Here is a 19,954-nt window from a genome sequence, read left to right on the forward strand (position 1 = left end):
GTACGTAAAGGTTGTAGGTTTGATTCCAGGGGGCATTGTGAGTTGCAGAGATTCTCAGTACCAGATTGTCATTGAGAAAGAGGCTGAACACCCCTGGTTGCTCCACAGTAGAGCTAATGTTTTTGCTGTTGACTCTATAGAGTGACCATTATAGTCAGCTTTCCATAAAGCACCTGCGAAATGACAAAAGTGTAGTACTAAGATAAGTCTTCATCATTGATCATGGAAGCCCAAGTCAATGCTTGATACATTTATACAGATAAAACTAAGCCATTAAAATTAAAGCACAAAAATTCTAAGATGTTTCATGTTACAGATGTTTAATGAGTTGTTTTGAATGTGCATTTAATCTTTACATAAGTTTTAGACAGTAACATAGCTAGCGATATAAAAATGAAGAGGCACTCGGAAAAGAGAAGAGCTGCACAGTGGTTGACAAAAGCAGTGGTTTAAAGTAAAAACATTTTGCTTTGTAGACTATTGCTTATCATATACTGCACTGATGTTTGAATCAAGATTACCCATTTGAAACTTTATAGAGGGTTCAATGAATTGAAAGCCAGGTGGCAAAAGGTTTAATGGCCAAATTAGTAGTTCAATTGATCTTAAAACTACATATTCCCTTTACTATTCACATTCTAGATTAATTGCTTATTTAAAAAAGACATGCATGGTCCCTTTTTAATTCACAATGTTGATTAATTGCTTTTAAAATAATCGCACTAAAAAGTACAAAAATATCAATACTGATTTAGATGAAGAAAAAAAAACTAACCCATATTTGCAGTTTTAAAGAAAATCTATTCCAAATCATAACAGTAGAAAATGAAATGTGCTATTCAGACAGGGTTTGAATTTCATGAAAGTATTCATCAGATTCCATTCAGAGCAGCTGTAATCTTGACTAACATGAAGTTTGGTGAAATGGTCAATGATGAACATTTTTAAACAAAATATTATATTTTAAATCCTAAAATCATTGTATTTTATGCAAGCTGACCAATTAAATGGAAGGACTTCAGTGACATGTCCTGTTACGCAGTAGGCTGGGCTATGGAGTTCACAGCTTTAAACTATTAATAAGCAGTGAAGTTCAAGAAACCTGTCCCTGAAGAAGACCATCCAGAAGCTGCTCACACATGTAAAGACACCTTGGAACATGGAAGAATCCTAGACACAAGTTAGAACGTAAGCATCGGATTATTCAAAACTGATCAAATATACAGTATTTTCAGAAAGTATACATCAAAATAAGATAAATTATTTATGGAGGCTGATGAATGACTGGTGAAGACTTACAGATTATAATTGGCTAAGAATGATCACACAACAACAAACTATGTGAAGGCTAATGTGAAGCTTTGTGGTGGTGGAAGCCCTTTTCTGTAGCTGCTAACCTTTGAAGGGACCTCCCTTGAAGTCCAACACAACTTCTCCCTGACGACTCAAATATCCAAACCACTCGCCATGTTTCTTATCAGAAAACTAAAGCAAAGGATAAACAATATGAGAGCTCTCACCATATTGTGACATTCATCTTATTGCAACTATGTACATTTATGTTAACAAATACTGAAACCTAACCTAAAGGCTATAGACATTTGAAGTATTTCAGAACACTAAATCATTAAGCATACAGCTGCTGTCATCAAAAACAACAATGGAAACTTTCGTATATGTGATATAAAAGTATTGTTTGGTGTCTCAAATACAGAATACATCATACATGACTGAAAGTGTAGTCATAGATCTCCTTGAATCGGTCCATTAGCATGGGCTCTCTGCTGTGACTGTAGGCCATTAGGTATGCAATCAGAGCTTCACAGTGAGGCCACCATAATTTCATATTCCATTCTAACGGTGCATACAATAAAGAAATGCATTAAGACAAGTCACCACTAAAGAGTTCTAGAACAAATACACATTTGTGATGAGGAGGAGGGTGGGGACGGGCCATGACTACGTACGCCAGGCCCCCAATCGGGCTAATCAGCCGAGGAGAGGGATAAGTGCAGCGGAATGCGGCACTTCGAGAGAAAGAGGCCACATGCAGCTGCCGTGTGCGTTTATGTTTTTGTGTAAGTTCTTATTAAAATATTATTTTGACTGTTCAGCTGTCCCGCCGCCTCCTTTCCCATTTTAACCATGTTACATTGGTAGGAGGAGGAGGAATGCGCTGTCATGGAGTCCTCACCACTACCAGCCAACCCAAAGGAGCAGCCGCGGCCATCCGCCGGGGGACGGAGTCGGCGCTGCCGGCCGCCTGGAGTGGTGGAGCCGCTGCCAGGGGCGGAGGGGCTCCCTACCGGCCGCCAAAATGCAGAGGGGCATTCCATCCACCAGGGGTCAGAGGACTTTCTCCGGTCCGCCTGGGGAGGAGCGGCTGTCGTCCCCCAGAGGTTGGAGAGTGGCTGAGGGCCGGGCGACAGCGTATCTGGGCACCGGCGAACCAGGTTATTCCTCTCTCTCTCTCTCTCTCGCTGTCGCTCCGCTTTGCCCTTTCCCTCTCCTCTTTTTTCCCCTCCCCTCGTCCCCCTCCCCAGCCCTAGAGAGGCGGGGGAAAGCCTGCCAGCATGCAGGGCCAGAAGGGCAGCGCCCCCCCAAGAAATATTTGAACATTTAACACCCTTAATGACAATAAAACATAGATGTAATCCAACCTGAGTTGGACAATGTCCATCTACATCCAGAATGTAGAAAAGGCCACCATGTTTTTTGTCCCATCCAGTGTGGAACGGGACCTCCATGAACTTTTCCACCATGGTCTTCTGAAGTTGCGCGTCTCCTTTTGCATGTGCATACTTCAGCAAAAACCAGCCAGCTTCCAAAGCATGACCTAAAGTTAGATGTCAAAAAGAATCTGATCGTGTTTAATCTCTATCTGTGTCGGCATGCAGTTATGACTTCGGTTGTATTTTGTAATGATCAGTTACCAGGGTTTTGCACTCGCCCTTGACAGCCAGGTAGTTCCTTTCCATCCAATGTGTCATTTTCCAAAATGGTTTTGCCATCTCTCTGAGATTGAAGAAATGTATAAAAGTATGATGGATGATTTGTCGTTATCACCACTTCAGAATTTCTATCACTTTCTATCAAATTATTTATGCTTGCTTAGCATATAATGAACACATGGTGTTTGTTTGCTCACCTGTATATGCAGTAGTATCTGTTTCACACACCAGTCACTCAGCTCTTTGTACTTCTCCGCACACTCAGTTCTACCCTCTGTCAGCTGATCCAACAGGCACAGGAGCATCATGGGAACTGCCATGCTGTTGACAGGAGGATCACCAGGAAGTCGAGTACGAACAAGACCAGATGAATCGATATGGACCCAGTGAACCAACTGGTCCATCATGCTCTCTGCATCTGCCTGTGGAGAACACCAACATGACAAAACACTTTCTGATACCTGTCTATGCAATCATTTATGAAACTAAAATATAAACTAAATTGGAAATACAGATCAGAGGTGTGAAGATACAGAAAAAGTATTTTGCTTTTTAGCTTAGTCAATGAAAACTAGTCACTTTTTGATCAATCTCAGACAAAGTACAACCTACCTGGCACATTAGTGATAGTTAATTCTATACAAATGATGTCACATTAATTTTACCCAAATTAAGTTCTTTGTGACCAGTACTGGGTGTAATTGGATTACAAAGTAATTAGTGACTAATCTAATTACTTTTAGCCACAAAAAGTAGTGTAAAACATTACATTTTAAATTCTTATCAGATTACAGTTACCGACTTTCAATGAAAGTAATTACTTTTAAGTTCATTACTTGGGTTACAAATATTTAAAACACTATGTGTAATAAAATTAAAATGTGAATTCATATGTCCATCTTTCTGCGTTTCTGTGTGTGCAACAATGAACAAGGAGAAAATAGACATTATTTTTTTTGTGGAAAAAAAAAACATTTTGTGGCAAGTGTTACTTTGATCATTATCCTGTTACTGCATTATCCATACAGCCTTCCTTTATAAAGCCACTTGGCTTAGGTGTTACTTTTCCTGCCATGTTTCTTTGTTCTGTTTACTATTTACTATTGGACTTTTTGTAGAATGGAAGAATCTTCACCTTTTGACAAGCCAGGTTTGATCCATGGGTTCACATTGATAATGTGGTGGTCGTTGCTGTCTGGATAGCATCCACAGACCAGTGTAAACAAAAGCACCCCAAGTGACCACACGGCTGGCTTGCCATGGTACTCGCCTGTCTTAGTAAACTTTGGGGGGTACATCTGTACCTGGAGGAAAGAGATTTTGAAAAGTGTATAAGTATGCTTTACCACAGTTTTGTCTGTATCTATTAGGATGCAAGAAATTATTTGGTGTTATTTGTTTCACAATATTGCAGCTTCAAAAGGGAGTTTGGCTCTGTTTGTCATCCAGGGCTCAGTGTAACACAATGTCAAAATAATTTTGGTATATACTGAAAGGTAAAATGCTGTGTGATACGACAAAATCTTAGCCAATAAGAATATTTAAAGCAAAAAATACACAACTTTTTTTAGAACCAATGAGAATTCACTGTGGGTGGGACAATAAAAAGATAAAAATCAAGCAACCGAAAATTTTTCCTGTTGCTCATAGCTTGTTCGCATTGTGGCTGGTTACAACTAATAGATCATTTGTCAATTTAGCAGATTAAGCTTGGTTAGAACATGGTGTAACTTGTCACTGGACTTTAAATCCAAACTACAGCTTTGAGGGATATACATACCATAGAATGTCTTGTAGGCACTGTCCTTTAGGAGGTCACCACACCCAGAGTTGATAAGTTTTACATCCGGTGTGTCACTGCTGACCAGGAGATTTTCCAATTTTAGATTCCTATGAAGCACTCCACGGAGACAGCACATTTCAGCAGCTAGCGTTGCCTGCCACATCATATGCCATGCTAGCCCTTCATTTAAGTTGCCGCCCTGGCACTTCAGGAAATCAAACATGGTCTCATAGGGGGAGGGACACTCCGTGACCATGATGTAGTATTCTGCCTCCTCCTGCCAGTCCAGCAGCTGAATAATCTGGCCAACACTGGGGCCCTTATTGGCAAGTATGTGGAGAGCCACTTCTGAAGGTATGGGTTTGGGATGACCAGGCTAGAAGGAGGACAGTTTTTATGATGGTTAGATTGAGGTGGTTTAAACTGATAACAATGGCTGAGAGAAGGAAACATAGAGATTGCAGCCTACTTACAATGGTCATATACACCATGTTGTCCATCTTTGTGGCAAATTTTACTGCCACCTGATGAACAAAATAGAAAAGTCATTAATGCTGAACAGATATGTAAAGTTTTGTCAATTTAAACTCCAAGCATGAATTTAAAACTAGCTTATGTGGAGCATGTTTGGTCAGTTTAAACAAGTCAAGTGCTCTAAATAGTTGACATAAGATACAATAAAAGGGCTTGCAAAGGATATGGACATATAAAGACAGGATAAGACAGATACCTTCAGGCCATTCTCCAAGCAAATTCCTTCAAAGATGTCCTCATATCCTCCTTCACCCAGCTTATTGCCCAGAATTGGCTTATAGCGGAAGAAAATGTTGTCTATTAAAAGAAAAATAATAGTTGTCATGAAATTTCAAGCAGTAACAGCAGTTTCCTGCAGTGTGACATGCTATACGTTATCTGAAAGTATTATAAAAAAATAAAAATAAAAAAAACAGTTCTTATTCTTTTATAATTATTATACCTAAAGTAATGGCTAATAGTAAACGGAGTAAATGGAACACTTGTACTTTTGAATGAGAATAAATGGAATATTTATACTTTTGAAAATACAGTTGTCACCGAAGGCGTTAAAACAGTGGTACTGTTTTGCAGATATTGTAAGAAGAGCATACGTGTGTTATGTCTGGTGTTGTGACAGTAATCTCACCATCAGGACTCATGTCCACACTGTCCTCCAGCGGTCTCGTCACAGAAGACACAATGTCCCCCGCTGCAGGACTGACTGGAGTGTCTTGGACGTCCTGATCCTCTGAAGTGGGTGGGACCTCAAGGTGAGTGGCAGGAGGTTCCTCCGCCGCAGGTTCTACAGGGTCGCTGAGAGGAGCAGTTTCCTGAAGATCATAGTCCTCTACAGTGACTAGCTATAGATAATTCTTATCTAAAGAGGGCAATATCAACCAAAAGTTTAACCAAATATAATTATAATTGTATACGTAAATATACAGATATTCACTTTAATACAGATGGCCAGAATGACAAAGATCTTTATTCTCAACAAGTTAAATTTAATCAAAATTGTCTTTCCCATGAACAATTGGCCAATCAGTGCACAATGTTACACACTCATAGACAAAACACCATCAGGGTGGCACACAGTAGCCCCTTTCACACATGCAACCACGTAAATTACAGTAAAATCGTTGGGTTGCCTTTACTGGTAAATGTACCACATGTGCTGTTCACACATAAAATCACAACTGACATTTATAGGTACTAATGATACAAGTTCTCATTAAGGGAAATTGCCAGAGCGTCGTGTTCACACATGACCTCCAACCTGAAAACTGCAGTACATTTTCTGGAAAACACTGTATGTGTAAAAGGGGCTAATGACACGAAAACAATACAACTAAACAACATAAATGTACTGCAACAACCAAATATGCAGAACTATATCAATAGCACCTTCCACACATACAGCCTTTTCCAGAAGATTTACTGCAATTTTCAGGGTAGAGGTCATGTGTGAATACAACCCTTTTGAAAATACTGGAAAATTTTGCTCTGGCAATTTCCCTTAATGAGAAATTGTATCATACCTATATCTAAATTTCCATTTTGATGGTATGAGTGAACAGCACATGTGGTACATTTAAATGTAAAGGTAACCCAACGATTTTCCTGCAATTTACCTGGTTGCATGTGTGAAAGAAGCTACTGTAACAATATTACAATAATATGCATAGGCAACAAATGTGCATAACAGAAATCTAAAATAAGAAGAAACATAAGTATTTAAAAAATATAATATGATGTTTTACACAGGGACTTTTTTGTTGATTTTCACCATAAATAAGGTGACTTTATATTTACAACATATGATTAACAGTATTTTACTTCAAAAGTAGGCCATATCCAATTTTCTTTACTGTGTGTGAAGTGACTTTTTTATGTTCACAGCTTTGAGTAAACAAAAAGAGTGACATCTTCTCATATGGTCATTTACCTTCTTCAGTTCTGCTCTCAGTTGGTCTTTCAGGACCCTGCTTCACTGTCTCACCCGCTCCAGAACTGCTCTCTATGGGGGCGATTTCTGCAGCTCTCCTCCACTTCCAGAAGCGCTTCAGCTTCTTTTGCCCCTTGTCTCTGTCAGCAACAGCAGCGGGATGGTCGATGTTGAAACTCCAACACCAAATCGCGAACCTTGTCGTCGTCTTACACTGGGAAATTAGCTGTCCCATGATAAACAAATAAACGCCAACTGCACCCTCAGAGAATCATGAGAGATTCACACAGTTATATGCAACTCTCACCGAACCATTCGAATTGTTTCTATTGCGTCATAAACACCTCAGAACATCAAGACAACGTCCATTCTGAAAACACAGTCTGGGAGAATTACTCAAAAACACAGACCATCAGGCTGCTTGCAAATGGATTTTGTTGATCTCTGCCCATAAGTCCAAAAACAAACATATATCAAAAACATCAGGAAAATATTGTATATTGTGAATATACATAGTAACAATGTTTATTAATGTAAATATTTTTGATATTGTTCCTGATATATTTTTGCACATGCTAATTACATTTTATTTATTTGACTTTTTTTTCTGTCTGTCTCAGTCTATTGCCCCAAAAAGTATTTGGACACAAAAATTTTAACAAAATAGCCTATCAATGCAAGTGTTATTTATTTTCATTTAAAGAAAAGTAGCATGAACATACCTTTCAAGCAAAACATTTAACTAAAAGAGGGTTGTATAGTGCTGAAAACGAAAACAAAGTATTGTGACACTGTGGTTGTCAAATGCTATTTGGTTCAAGGCCGTTGCTACCATACACACTGAGGGGGACATGTCCCCCCAATATTCATAATAGTGAATATGAATCCTGAATATGTGGTTACATCCTTGATTGGAATAAGGTTAGGCCTCCTTCTTGATGACCTCCCATGTAAACCGGATTTGTAGCATCTCCTAATGGTTGACTGGTGCACATTAACAGTGACTGTTGCCAGAGATGCCTGTAGATCCTTTGATGACACCCTGGGGTTCACGAAGACTTCCTTAAGCATCTTGTGCTCTGCTCTTGGGTGATTTTGGTCAGTCAACCTGGCCTGGACAGATAGCCAGTGGACTGAAACCTTCTATATTTGAAGAGTATTTTACATATAGTGGAATGGCTGGTAAATTACTTTAAATTCAAGACTCATAAGACTTCTTCCATCTGAGGAGCTTAGGCGTCTCTTTTTATCATGGCATAATGCTAGCATGTACTTCAATGTACTTGACCAAATCAGACCAGTTGATTGAGGTTTATATAGGGTGTGGTCTTCCTTCCTGATTTTCTACTAATTTGCACTTGCATTTCTACTAATTGGTGCTCTTGATTCGACACCCCTGATTGAAACGACTTCAATTTACATTTCAATAATTTAGCAGATTACATCTATTTACAAAAGGAGCTTAGTTTTCACTTTCAGGGACAGATTGTAGTTATTGTAATAAACTAACATTGTACATTAAACAGTTTGAATAGCAACACCTGAAGGACAGAGCACTCTCTCAGAATGCTGCTAACTTAACTAATTCTTTTACCATTTTGACAAATGTCATAACACTGACAATGATTGCACATCAGCATAATACTCTTTACCCATTTTCCTCTTACCATTGTTTCTGTCTGGAAATGTTACAATGGTAATACTGTTTTTGTTTGATTTTTTTGGAGGGGGGCATGTTCTATAGCATAAGTACTTATCGGGGTACCATGTGCATACATGATACATCATTCAGTGCCATGTTATTTATCAAAATTACAATGGCATGACCATCTGATACCATCTCTGTACCATGATACCACCACAGTTCTTTTGTAGGGGGTTTCTACAATAAAGCAAAATTTAAAGTATTTCTCAACAGTAATGCTGTTGTGAGCTACAACTGCTCAAACATGTACGGAAAACCAAATGATTAATAGCAGATATAATGAAAAACACTGTGTACATTATTCCAAAATGAATTTTGCATGGCTAGATGAAGTACTCCTTTAGTCAGATTAATGCCAGTGTTTTGGGCTGATCACATTCAGGGGTGAGTGTGCTTGTGCAGAGCTGAATGGACTTTCCTCAGGTTCTGTCTCACTCTCACAAACTCCAAGAGCTGAACCTCCTCCTGTAACTTCTGTTCCTCTTCCTTCTCTTTCTGAGAAATCAAGAGACACATCACTTAGTTGGCATGAACACATTTTAAAACTCACGAAAATATGCAGCCAGTTGCAGGTCACCCCTTAAGAAAAGTAACAATAACCTTAATGGTAACACTTTACAATAAGGTTCTATTTGTTAATATAAATTAATGCATTAGGTTATCATGAACTAACAATGAGCTTCATTAATGTTAATTTATGAAAAAAAAAACAAACAAAAAAAAAAAAACATTGTGCACTGTTTGTACATAAATCATTAAAGGAATATTCTGTGTTCAACACAATTTAAGCTTAATCGACAGCATGTGTGGCCTAATGTTGATTACCACAAAAATGTATTTTGACTTGTCCCTTGTTTATAAAAAATAAATAAAAATAAAAGTTAATGGAAGTGAATGAGGCCAATCTGTAAACATTAAAACACTCACTATTTGAAAACTATAGCCACAAGACATAAACAATATGTATCTTATCATGATTTTGGTATAATAAAACCACTTACTTACCTTTTCTGTGAAAAGTTACTGTGTAAATCCAATTTTACAACTTCGTTGCCATGATGATGTAACGCTGTATACCCTAAATGACCATAAAAAACAGCAATTTAAACAACTTTACAGCTCAAATATTACTAACTTAAAGTGGTTTTAAAAAGTATACGCTTCACATTTCTGCCTTTAAACCCTCCAAAAATTGGCCCCATTCACTTCCATTGTAAGTGCCTCAATTTAACCTTTTTTTTTTTTTTTTTTTAAGAAAAGGAGGGAGAAGTCAAATACATTTTTTTGGTAATCAACATTATGCCACAATTGCTGTCGATTGAGCTTAACTTGTTTTGAACCCAGAACATTACTTTATCTAATGTTAACATACACAGCTTTTAATTAAAAAAAAAAAATTAATATGCATTGCAATTAACATTAATGAACAGTGCTGTAAATGTAATGTTTTATTTGTTTGTTCATATTAACTAATGTTAATGAATACAAACTTATTGTAAAGTGTTAGCTTTAGGGATATCATAAAATATCATAAGATACCATACAATTTTATTTTATCACTAAATTTTTGAGACATCGATATATTAACATCAGACGACATTTAAATTAGAAGCCCAATTTTGTGCTTCCAATTCACTGCCAGTTACATTCCATTCAATGTAGTGCAACATAATAGCTTTGGGAGACCACAAGGGGGTGACATAACATTTACTGAAGCTGAATGGCATGAACAAGGCATCACACACACATTATGAGCTGATGGCAGTCCGAAGTTACGAAGGTTTTTGTTCTTCAAGAATGAACAGTGACATTAATGAGTTTGCACGTTAGTGTATGAAACAGTTTTAACTGTGCAAACTGAACGATTAGAAATGGCTTCGTTTATTATGCAATTTCCCTGCATGTAGCACTGAACAGGTCTTTCCTTCAAACTGTCAAACCACAAAAAAACATACATGTAACTGAAAATACATTGTGTAGGCTCTATGAAAGATATTCACAACAGATCATCCAGTAACGACTAGAGTAAATAATCTATGTCCTTTGATAGTTATTTGAGTCTAATTTAATGGAAAACTATGCCAGTTGTGCTCCATGGTAATGCAGACTTTTTAAAAGCATCCAGAAATGGCGAGCCCACAGAGTGTGCATACGTACCTTCATAGAAATTATTTTTTTTATTTTACAACGCGCCATGTTGTCCGCCAGACACGTCCAGTGCAACCCACTTTAATTTACCCTGCCGCTCACACAAATATGTTTAAAAAATACAAAGACTATTGTTCAACGAGCAGCCCTATTTATATCTTAAAAAATCCTGATACATATCAATAATGTAACGCTGCCGGAAACAGGCAGACAAAGAGAGGATGGTGAAGTGATGAACTCAAGTGCAGTTTATTTCCAAACATGAGATCCAAAAACCCTGACTACTAACATGAACAAAAGTCTAATGTCATTTAGACTTTTAATGTCTGACTCTGGCGTGGCAGTGACATGGCCTGGAGCTGACTCTGTGGTCGTGGGCATGGACTGAGTCTTGGGAATGACCTCTGTGGTCGTGAGCTGAGACTCGGGAACGACCTCTGTTGTCGTGGGTGTAGACAGAGACTTAGGTACGACCTCTGTGGTTATGGGCGTAGACAGAGATTTGGAAACAACCTCCGTGGTCGTGTACATGGGCAGAGACTTGGAGACGACCTCCGTGGTTGTGAACATAGGCAGAGACTTGGAAACGACCTCCGTGGTCGTGTACATGGACAGAGACTTGAAAACGACCTCCGTGGTCGTGTACATGGGCAGAGACTTGAAAACGACCTCTGTGGTCATGAACATGGGCAGAAACTTGGAAACGACCTCCATGGTCGTGTACATGGGCAGAGACTTGCAAATGGAAGCCTTTCTCCTCCTCCTGCTCTGGGAGGCTGAAGTTGGCAACGCAGGCTCTGGGACGGACGAAGCTTCTAGCTTGCTGTCCGTGGCAGGCATGGGCGTTGACTTGTTGGCCATGGTGGGCGTGGGCGTTGGCTCATTGGCAGTGGCAGGCGTGGGTGTTGGCTCATTGGCCGTGGCAGGCATGGGCATTGGCTTGTTGTCCGTCTCCCCTACGGAGAATGGTGAACCACCCATCAGTAGGGCAAGGTCGATATACCGAGCAAGGCCATCGGCACACCGACCATCAGGCATTAAAGAGGAAATCGGCTCATTAAGCCCGAAACGGAAACAGTCCTTGAGGGCCACCTCATTAAAATCCACCCTGCAGGCCAGAGTGCAGAATTCTCCACATACTCCTCCAGGGGACGACTCCCCTGGCATAGAGGAAGGAGCTGAACTACTGGGTTCATATTGGGCGGTCAGGTATTCTGTAACGCTGCTGGAAACAGGCAGACGAAGAGACGATGGTGAAGTGATGAACCCAAGTGCAGTTTATTTCCAAACGTGAGATCCAAAACCCTGACTACTAACGTGAACAAAACAAAAACATGAATGGCTTGACTTGACTTGACTTGACTTGACTTGACTTGACTTGACTTGACTTGACTTGTAGATACAACAAAGTTACATACACAATACCTGACACTAGACAATGGCAAACATGAGGGGCTTAAATACAAGGACATGGGTAACAGGTAAACAAGACAACCTATCACAAGACAAAACTATAAACAAGATAACAAGTCTAAATTAACTTAAACCAATGAAAAGACAAGACTAAAAACAAAGTAATCAAACAATGAACCAATGAAAACAAGACACATGAACAGGGGAAACACATGACAAGATCACATGAGGGAACAGGAAATCACATGACATGACAGGAACAGGAACTAAACTTGAAAATAAAAGACATAAAAACAAGAACAAAACACATAAACATGAAAATAATCATCTGGAAAATCTTCCGATTATCGATACTTGTAATCGGCATCGATCCCAAGCCTAGCTACCATTATTACTAATGATTTTTGAAATGTTTTTTTTTTTTTTAGTTTGTAAACAGGTTAGGTTTTGAGCAACTGGGCACTTACCCTTCCAAAAATGTACCATGGCAACCATAGTTTTCACCAAAATACCATAGTAACTACATTGATTGTAACTACAATAAAACCATGGTTCGCCAGCACTGTCATCAAAAACTAAATGAATCAACATGACAGAATGATTCTAAAAGCTTCTTACACTGTTTGAACACACCAATTCCAAAATGCAACCTATTCCGATTCAGTTTTATCACACACACAAACACACATCAAAGACTGGTGTTAGCTGACCATCATCTCCAGATGTTTCTGCTGGCGTTTGAGGAGGACTTGTTCCAAAGGGCTCCTACTCTGCTCTCCCTCCTCCCTATGGATCTGTTCTCTCTTCCTCCTCTCCAAAACCATCTGAAGCTCTGGCTTACAACACACCACCAGCCCTCTGTCCCGCCCAAAGAAACAAAGCACACAAAAAACATGCTCTACTTAGGTTAATCATGTTAAGAGCCTTGCACTACCTTTAAATTATACATATTAACAGAATGATAACATGTACTCAAGGTAAACAATTTGATGAACATTTTTCTTTTACTTTCAAAATGAAAACTAACCATCGTGATCTTTGGCTGCTATTAATGTATTGTCAATTTTGAGGGCAATTTTTGAGTACCAGCCAAACCTGTTTTTTCATTTCTAGTACATCTCCAAATTACATCACATTACTGTTAGGACGATGCACATAGCAGGAGTGACCTGCCTATCATTACAGTGCCTGACACAGCATGGCCTGAGAGCAGACTGCTGATAATACCAGCGGGTGTAAGATTGCAGCCTGTGTGTCCACACATGGCTGCCTGACACATAAGACCAGGGAGAAAGAACGAGCCATCATCAATTTTTTACCAGCCCCACTTATAGAAAGCTCAGCGATATACACTCACTGAGCGCTTTATTAGGAACACTATGGTCTTCTCTCATCAACAAGGCGTTTCTATCCGCAGAACTGCTGCTCACTGGATGTTTTTTATTTTTGGCACAATTCTGAGTAAACTCTAGAAATTGTTGTGCCTGAAAATCCCAGGAGATCAGCAGTTTCAGAAATACTCAAACCAGCCCATCTGGCACCAACAATCATGCCACGGTCCAAATCACTGAGATCACATTTTTTCCCCATTCTGATGGTTGATGTGAACGTTAACTGTAACCCGTAACCCGTATCTGCATGATTTTATGCATTGCACTGCTGCCACACGATTGGCTGATTAGATAATCGCATGAATAAGTAGGTGTTTAGGTGTTCCTAATAAAGTGCACAGTAAGTGTATGAAAGACTACATTTTATCAGAAGGGGATATGAACATTCTTATATTTTCAGCAGTGGTCTTACTGTTTGTGTGTCAGTAACAGTTCTTTGTGGAGTTCCTGGTGGCTCCTTGAGGCTTTCACTGGGTTGTTCAGGTTCCAGGGGCCCTCGGCAACATCACATTTATCTGCATTTTCTTACACACAACAGGTATTTCTGCAAGATTCTACTAGACACACTCTTCTTCCATCATGCATTTTACTGGTGAAATCTGCGAAACATATCAGGGCAACAAACCTCGATTATGACCATGATGATGCAAAGAACTACAATTAAATGTGTCTGTGGATGGTTTTGTTCTGGTCTGTGCTGGTCTTGGTGAGTTGTGGTGGTTGTGTCCTGTGACCGCATTATTGGATAAGGCATTTTGGAGGTCTTGTTCAGATGGTCTTGTCGGTAATGTTGGTGTGGTGGCTGATCTCATTGCACACACTCCTACAGCATGCTGAGAAACTTTATGTTGGGGTCGTCAGTGAAAGCAATGAGAGTAACAAGAGGGGAGAGATCGAGTTTCACCTAAGTGGGAATCTATAATTTAACTGCTGGTCAAATGCCTGCCCTGCACAAGTCAATTATTTGTCATTTCAAGCTAAATCACAAGAACAGATTGCTGATTGACAGATTAAAGGAATGCATCAATTTGCATGCAATTAAAATAAAATGAAAGCATTAAATTTTGGGGGTGGGGGGGGGGGGGGGTGGGGGGTTATCACAGTCTGGGATATGTCAGTGATTAGCAACAACATTGATTTTGATGCATTATTATTTTTTGTGCAGTGTCAGATAAAAAAAAAAAACAGTACCTTAGAGGACAAAAATGTCTGCATCAAAAAAATGCCATAAAATATTATAGATTAATATTATTTTCCACTTTCAATTAGTTAATTTATTTTAACCAACATCAGTCCTGATCATAACTACCAAATATTCATTCATTTTCAGGATTTTAACCCTTTAAATGCCAGTTTGTTTACATAATGCCACTGTTGTTTTTTACACACACACACGTTTCTCAATACACACAAACAAAATACACTCTGACATCCATACCAACACACCCACACAATTTTAGCTGCATCATGTATTCAAATGGCCTGCAGTGCTCTAAAATACAGCAAACAGAAAATAGAAAAAAAGCATGTATTTGCTCCATAGAATAAACATGAGAAAAACGGCGCCATCTGGTGGAAAATATTTTTTAAAAAATTCAATTTTGAAGCCAGGGCTCCAGAATGAAAGCATAATATCACAGAATTCATAGTTTTGTGCTTTAATGGCACTGAGATCAAATATTGCAGTTTTAATGGGTTTCAATGGGGACATTTTTGTCCTGAGGTCCTGAGTGTAACTATTTTGTGTACACAGTGTATTATAGATGTATTATAGGAACTGAGGTTGAAATATCAAAATTCACCCCAATGATTCACACCTTTGGCAAAATCTATGCCGTTGGCATTAACACAGCCAAAATGATCAAGAAAAAAGAAAAGAAAAAAAAAAAAAGAAAAAAGAAACAAAAAATGAAAAAGACAAAAATGTCGCACAATGGTTAAATGAAAATAGATTAAAATGATGCTTAAAATTATTTGACCGACATGAAGGCTTCTTAACAAAACAGCACAAGACACCAGTACATGCATACAGTGAATTATGCACTGAAACAGAAAAACCGTTTGATTCCAGTCTGGATTCAAGAAGAAATATCATCTAAAACTACTTTACGATTCCCTCAGGCATAATGACATTGTAGAAGTCACACCTATTTTGCAAGAAACACGCCTTGGTAAACCTTACCTTAGTATGTGTCTTGAAACTTAGTATGTCAGATAAGCTGAAAAATACCAAAAGTGTAGTAGTCTAGAACTCACCCAAAGTGCGTCACCGCTCATGAGCGAGGTCTCCTCTGGACTGCATTAAGTATGGGCTATCGTGTTTACGGGCGGACGGATACCTGAGAAAGGTGCCACTTCACCTCGCTGCCATTCAATCTGAGGCGCACGTCACCTTTATGCCGCTTCAGGGCTGTGTATGACAAATCAAATTTAGGGGTCGTTCACACCGAACGTGTCCTTGCGCTAAAACAATACAAATAATAATAATAATAATGCTAGACGCGGTGCCACAAATAGAGCATAACGCAGGTGTCTCGAGACGCGTTTTTTATAGCAGCAGAGATTCTTTTAATCTTGACACGGCGTCAAAGATGCCCGTCTAGAGCACTGCCCAACAAACCAGTTGGTTAAGGCTGTTTATTTCCCTCAGATTTAACTTCTTTTTTTACTTTGAATTATTGGTTTACTGACGTTTGAAAAAGTGAAAATGGACAGATTAATTCTCACCATGAACAGTTTATGACACCTTGTCACTTCACCTCTCATCCCCAATGTGAAAAAATACCTCTCCAACCTTTTCGTGTTTTCTCAACTTTTCCCTCTCTCCAAGAGACAAAGAGACGGACAGGGAAGAGAGAGAAAATGAATGTTTGTTCAAAGGGCTCAGGCTCTTTCCCAGGAATGAGACTGTGCAGGATATACAGAATGTATCTGGACATCTACAGAGAGACCTCCTGTACATTTCAGACGATTATTGTGTGGATCTTTGGCACTGAAGTGCTGGTGTTTTCTTACTGACCATAAAGTGGTCCAAATTTTCCTAAACTTGCCACCCGAACTAACACACACACACACACACACACACACACACACACACACACACACACACACACACACACACACACACACACACGTTGGTGCAACTATCATTATGAGGACTCTCCATAAACATAATGATTTTTAAACAGTACAAACTATAGATTCTATCCCCTAACCTTAACCCTCGCAAAAACTGTATTTTTACATTTTCAATAAAACATCGTTTAGTATGCTTTTTAAGCGATTTAAATTATGGGGACACTAGAAATGAACCACAAACCACATTTATAGCATAATACCCTTGTAATTACCAGTTTGTAACCTAAAAAAAAAATCCTCATAAACCACTTAAACCTGCCCACACACACGCGCGCACGTGCACGCGCACGCACACGCACACACACACACACACACACACACACGCACACACACACACTTACTTCAAGGTCAGATCAAAATCTTAGTCTGACCCCACTGTGAGAAGGTTTATGCTTATGTTCGTTACAACATTGGCTTATTTATAGAGATCAGCCAATACATGGAGCACTGAAGCCATCTGTTATTTTTATTCCAGCAGATGTCACCAGAGCCCGGATGCATGACATATTTTGATGTTTTGACAATCTTTCAATTTACTGAAATTAAAGTTTTTATTGAAGTGAAGATAACATAAAATATGCTTTTTTAACACACTAATTGAGTAATTTAGAGGTAAATAAGGTCAAACATACCATAAAATCCTAAAAGAAATGCATACATTTAGTGAAAATAGTGTTATTCCATTTCATAAATAAATAAATAAATAAAATGGGGGGTTCCACAATTGATGTTTTGGGTCAAATTTGACCTGAACAGATGGAACGGGGTTCTCTATTGATAAGTGTACAAGGGTTAAATAAAGAGATATCATTAAATATCTAACATTTCTTTTTGATTTTTCTCATTTCTGAGGTGGACTAGTGCTTCAAGATGAACCTATTCTAGAAACATTGTCCAATGTTGTACTTAAAACACATCGCAATGTGATGCTGTATCTAAGAATGACTAAACTATACTAATATATTAAGTTCTTCACTAATTATACTGAAATAGTTTTTCTCTTCAATGCAAAAATAAAATAAAATAATATATATATATATATATATATATATATATATATATATATATATATATATATATATATATATATATATATATATTTAATTATTATCTTTGTCTTGTCTTCCAGTATTAATAAATAAACATCCTTAAAACCATTTAAATTTACCTGCAACTTTATTGCGTACGATATTAAGACTTGTTTGAGAGAATATATCTTGAATATAAGTGTATTTTGTGTTGTGGCACTGGCAGATTTTTTTTCACTAGTTTAAAGCAAGAGCAAAAAAATCAAGACAAAATGCACTTATATTCTTAGAAATGATAGATTTCCATTATATTCTTATGCAGCTTTGCTTATCTTGTAAATGTATGGTTTAAAGGATGTTTAGACATTTTCACTGGAAAACTATGTTGACTACTATATTGTTTTTTAAAATTGTGTCTAGACACATGACTCTTCTACATGTTCTACATGTAATTAGAAATTAGATTCTCAGCTTTCAAGAAAGCAAAACTTTCACACTAATCTAAGATTCTGGCCTACAGACCTTCTAATCAATTGTAAATAATAGAAAAAAGTGCATTACTATCTGTCTACATCATCACTCATTCTTGACAGAGTAAAAGAGCAAAGACTGTTCAGTTGTAGTATATTAGTGAATTTGTGTTGTCTCCTCTTCATGCATCCAGTGCACAGCTTATCCATCAACAGCGGAGCTTCATGCTGCAGCGACGTTCAGCGAGGAAAGAAGGTGCAGGAGCGTTATAGTTTAGCAGGCAGCAGACAAAGGCCATATAGAGGTCTGAGTAAAAACAGAGGCGCGCGGGAGAAGTATGTCGGGTTGTGGCAGGTGCGGAAGATGCTGCCAAACTGAGGGTTGAAGAAGAGATTCTTGATTCTGACTCTGAAATAAGGAAGTTATAAGGAGTAATAATAATACAATTAATTAATTCAGAATGTCTTAGTATTTAATATGCCCCCTTCTGCTTTGATGACAGCAAGTTTGTGTAAAACCTGATGATCCATATTATTTAGCATTATTTTTTAGTGTTCCAAAGAGCATCTATGGAAGTCTGATTATTTGTCACAGATTTGCTAATTTGATTAGAAACCTAGAAATAGTCAACAATTAATTTTGTGTCATAACATTTCTTGTTTACTTCCAGGTTTAAATTAGATTTTCTCAGATTTCCAATGTGGTCTTAGACTTTTGAATCTCATTGTATATGCTCTGCAAAAGAAAAATCACAGTTTTTTAAAGGTGCACTCAGTAATTTTATGTTTATGTCATCTTGGACGTTTATGTCACTGACACCTAGTGGCATGGATGCAGCATCATTCAAAAACAATAGTTATCAGTTACCGATGCCATTGTAGAAATTCACTATGCTCATAATTAATTTAATCCATGAGTTCAAGGGTCCAATTACAGGGCAGTTACTGAGATTAAGCGAGTAGTATTCATCTGGTCATGTGATCTTAACATGGCAGCCCCCACGAGGTAATTAATAAAACAGCTTTTATAAGGTTACTTGTATGACTGGAGTCTTCATCTTATGTGAGTGCTCATGATTTTATACATATGTTTCAAAATTACTATTCATTACTTTTGGAGTAAAACTTTTTATGAGGAAAAAATTCCTGAGTACACCTTTAATATTATAAAATCTGCAATCTGAGTTCTTCTCTCTCTTTAAGCCAGTCGTGCAACACCTCTCTGGACTCAGGGTCTCGATGCACCTACATGACAAACAAACAAACAAACAAAAAGAGAACAATAGTTTACTCTGTGAAGCCTTTTTCACACTTTGAGATATTAGGATCTTAGAGCTCAAAATATCTCATAATGCATGCAACCTATTCACAGCTACAGTATGAAGGAAACTGGAAGTCTGAGACAATGGTCGATTTTACAGTTTAGCAATCAATACACAAAAATACAGGTCTCACTTTATATTAGG

At 38.2% G+C, this 19,954-nt stretch overlaps 3 protein-coding genes across 4 annotated transcripts; all 3 read right to left on the minus strand.

Moving 5' to 3' along the window:
* Window positions 1–324: 324 nt before the first annotated feature.
* On the minus strand, window positions 325–3,572 carry LOC127414666 (N-acylglucosamine 2-epimerase-like). The gene is made up of 7 exons (XM_051652864.1): window positions 3,564–3,572; window positions 3,149–3,373; window positions 2,934–3,015; window positions 2,662–2,836; window positions 1,727–1,859; window positions 1,398–1,485; window positions 325–1,170 (listed from the first exon to the last, which is right to left on the minus strand). The coding sequence occupies exons 1-7, from the start codon at window positions 3,570–3,572 to the stop codon at window positions 1,094–1,096; spliced, it is 789 nt and encodes a 262-aa protein (XP_051508824.1). The 3' UTR covers window positions 325–1,093.
* Window positions 3,573–4,096: 524 nt separating this feature from the next.
* LOC127414658 (serine/threonine-protein kinase pim-2-like) lies at window positions 4,097–7,474 on the minus strand. Its single transcript, XM_051652857.1, has 6 exons — window positions 7,196–7,474; window positions 5,897–6,127; window positions 5,465–5,565; window positions 5,208–5,258; window positions 4,732–5,110; window positions 4,097–4,255 (listed from the first exon to the last, which is right to left on the minus strand). The coding sequence occupies exons 2-6, from the start codon at window positions 5,907–5,909 to the stop codon at window positions 4,227–4,229; spliced, it is 573 nt and encodes a 190-aa protein (XP_051508817.1). The 5' UTR covers window positions 5,910–6,127; window positions 7,196–7,474; the 3' UTR covers window positions 4,097–4,226.
* Window positions 7,475–7,716: 242 nt separating this feature from the next.
* On the minus strand, window positions 7,717–16,213 carry LOC127414659 (protein FAM107B-like). Of its 2 annotated transcripts, none has more exons than XM_051652858.1 (5): window positions 16,109–16,213; window positions 14,478–14,693; window positions 14,265–14,376; window positions 13,172–13,319; window positions 7,717–9,395 (listed from the first exon to the last, which is right to left on the minus strand). In XM_051652858.1, exons 2-5 carry the CDS (start codon window positions 14,662–14,664, stop codon window positions 9,279–9,281), a joined length of 564 nt encoding a protein of 187 aa, XP_051508818.1. In that variant the 5' UTR covers window positions 14,665–14,693; window positions 16,109–16,213; the 3' UTR covers window positions 7,717–9,278. The 2 variants fall into 2 exon arrangements, with proteins under 2 accessions (XP_051508818.1, XP_051508819.1); XM_051652859.1 differs by lacking the exon at window positions 16,109–16,213 and adding an exon at window positions 9,906–9,978 and having other exon boundaries at window positions 14,478–14,796.
* Window positions 16,214–19,954: the final 3,741 nt, after the last annotated feature.

Source organism: Myxocyprinus asiaticus, chromosome 24 (genome assembly GCF_019703515.2).
Source record: "Myxocyprinus asiaticus isolate MX2 ecotype Aquarium Trade chromosome 24, UBuf_Myxa_2, whole genome shotgun sequence".
Lineage (NCBI taxonomy): Eukaryota > Metazoa > Chordata > Actinopteri > Cypriniformes > Catostomidae > Myxocyprinus > Myxocyprinus asiaticus.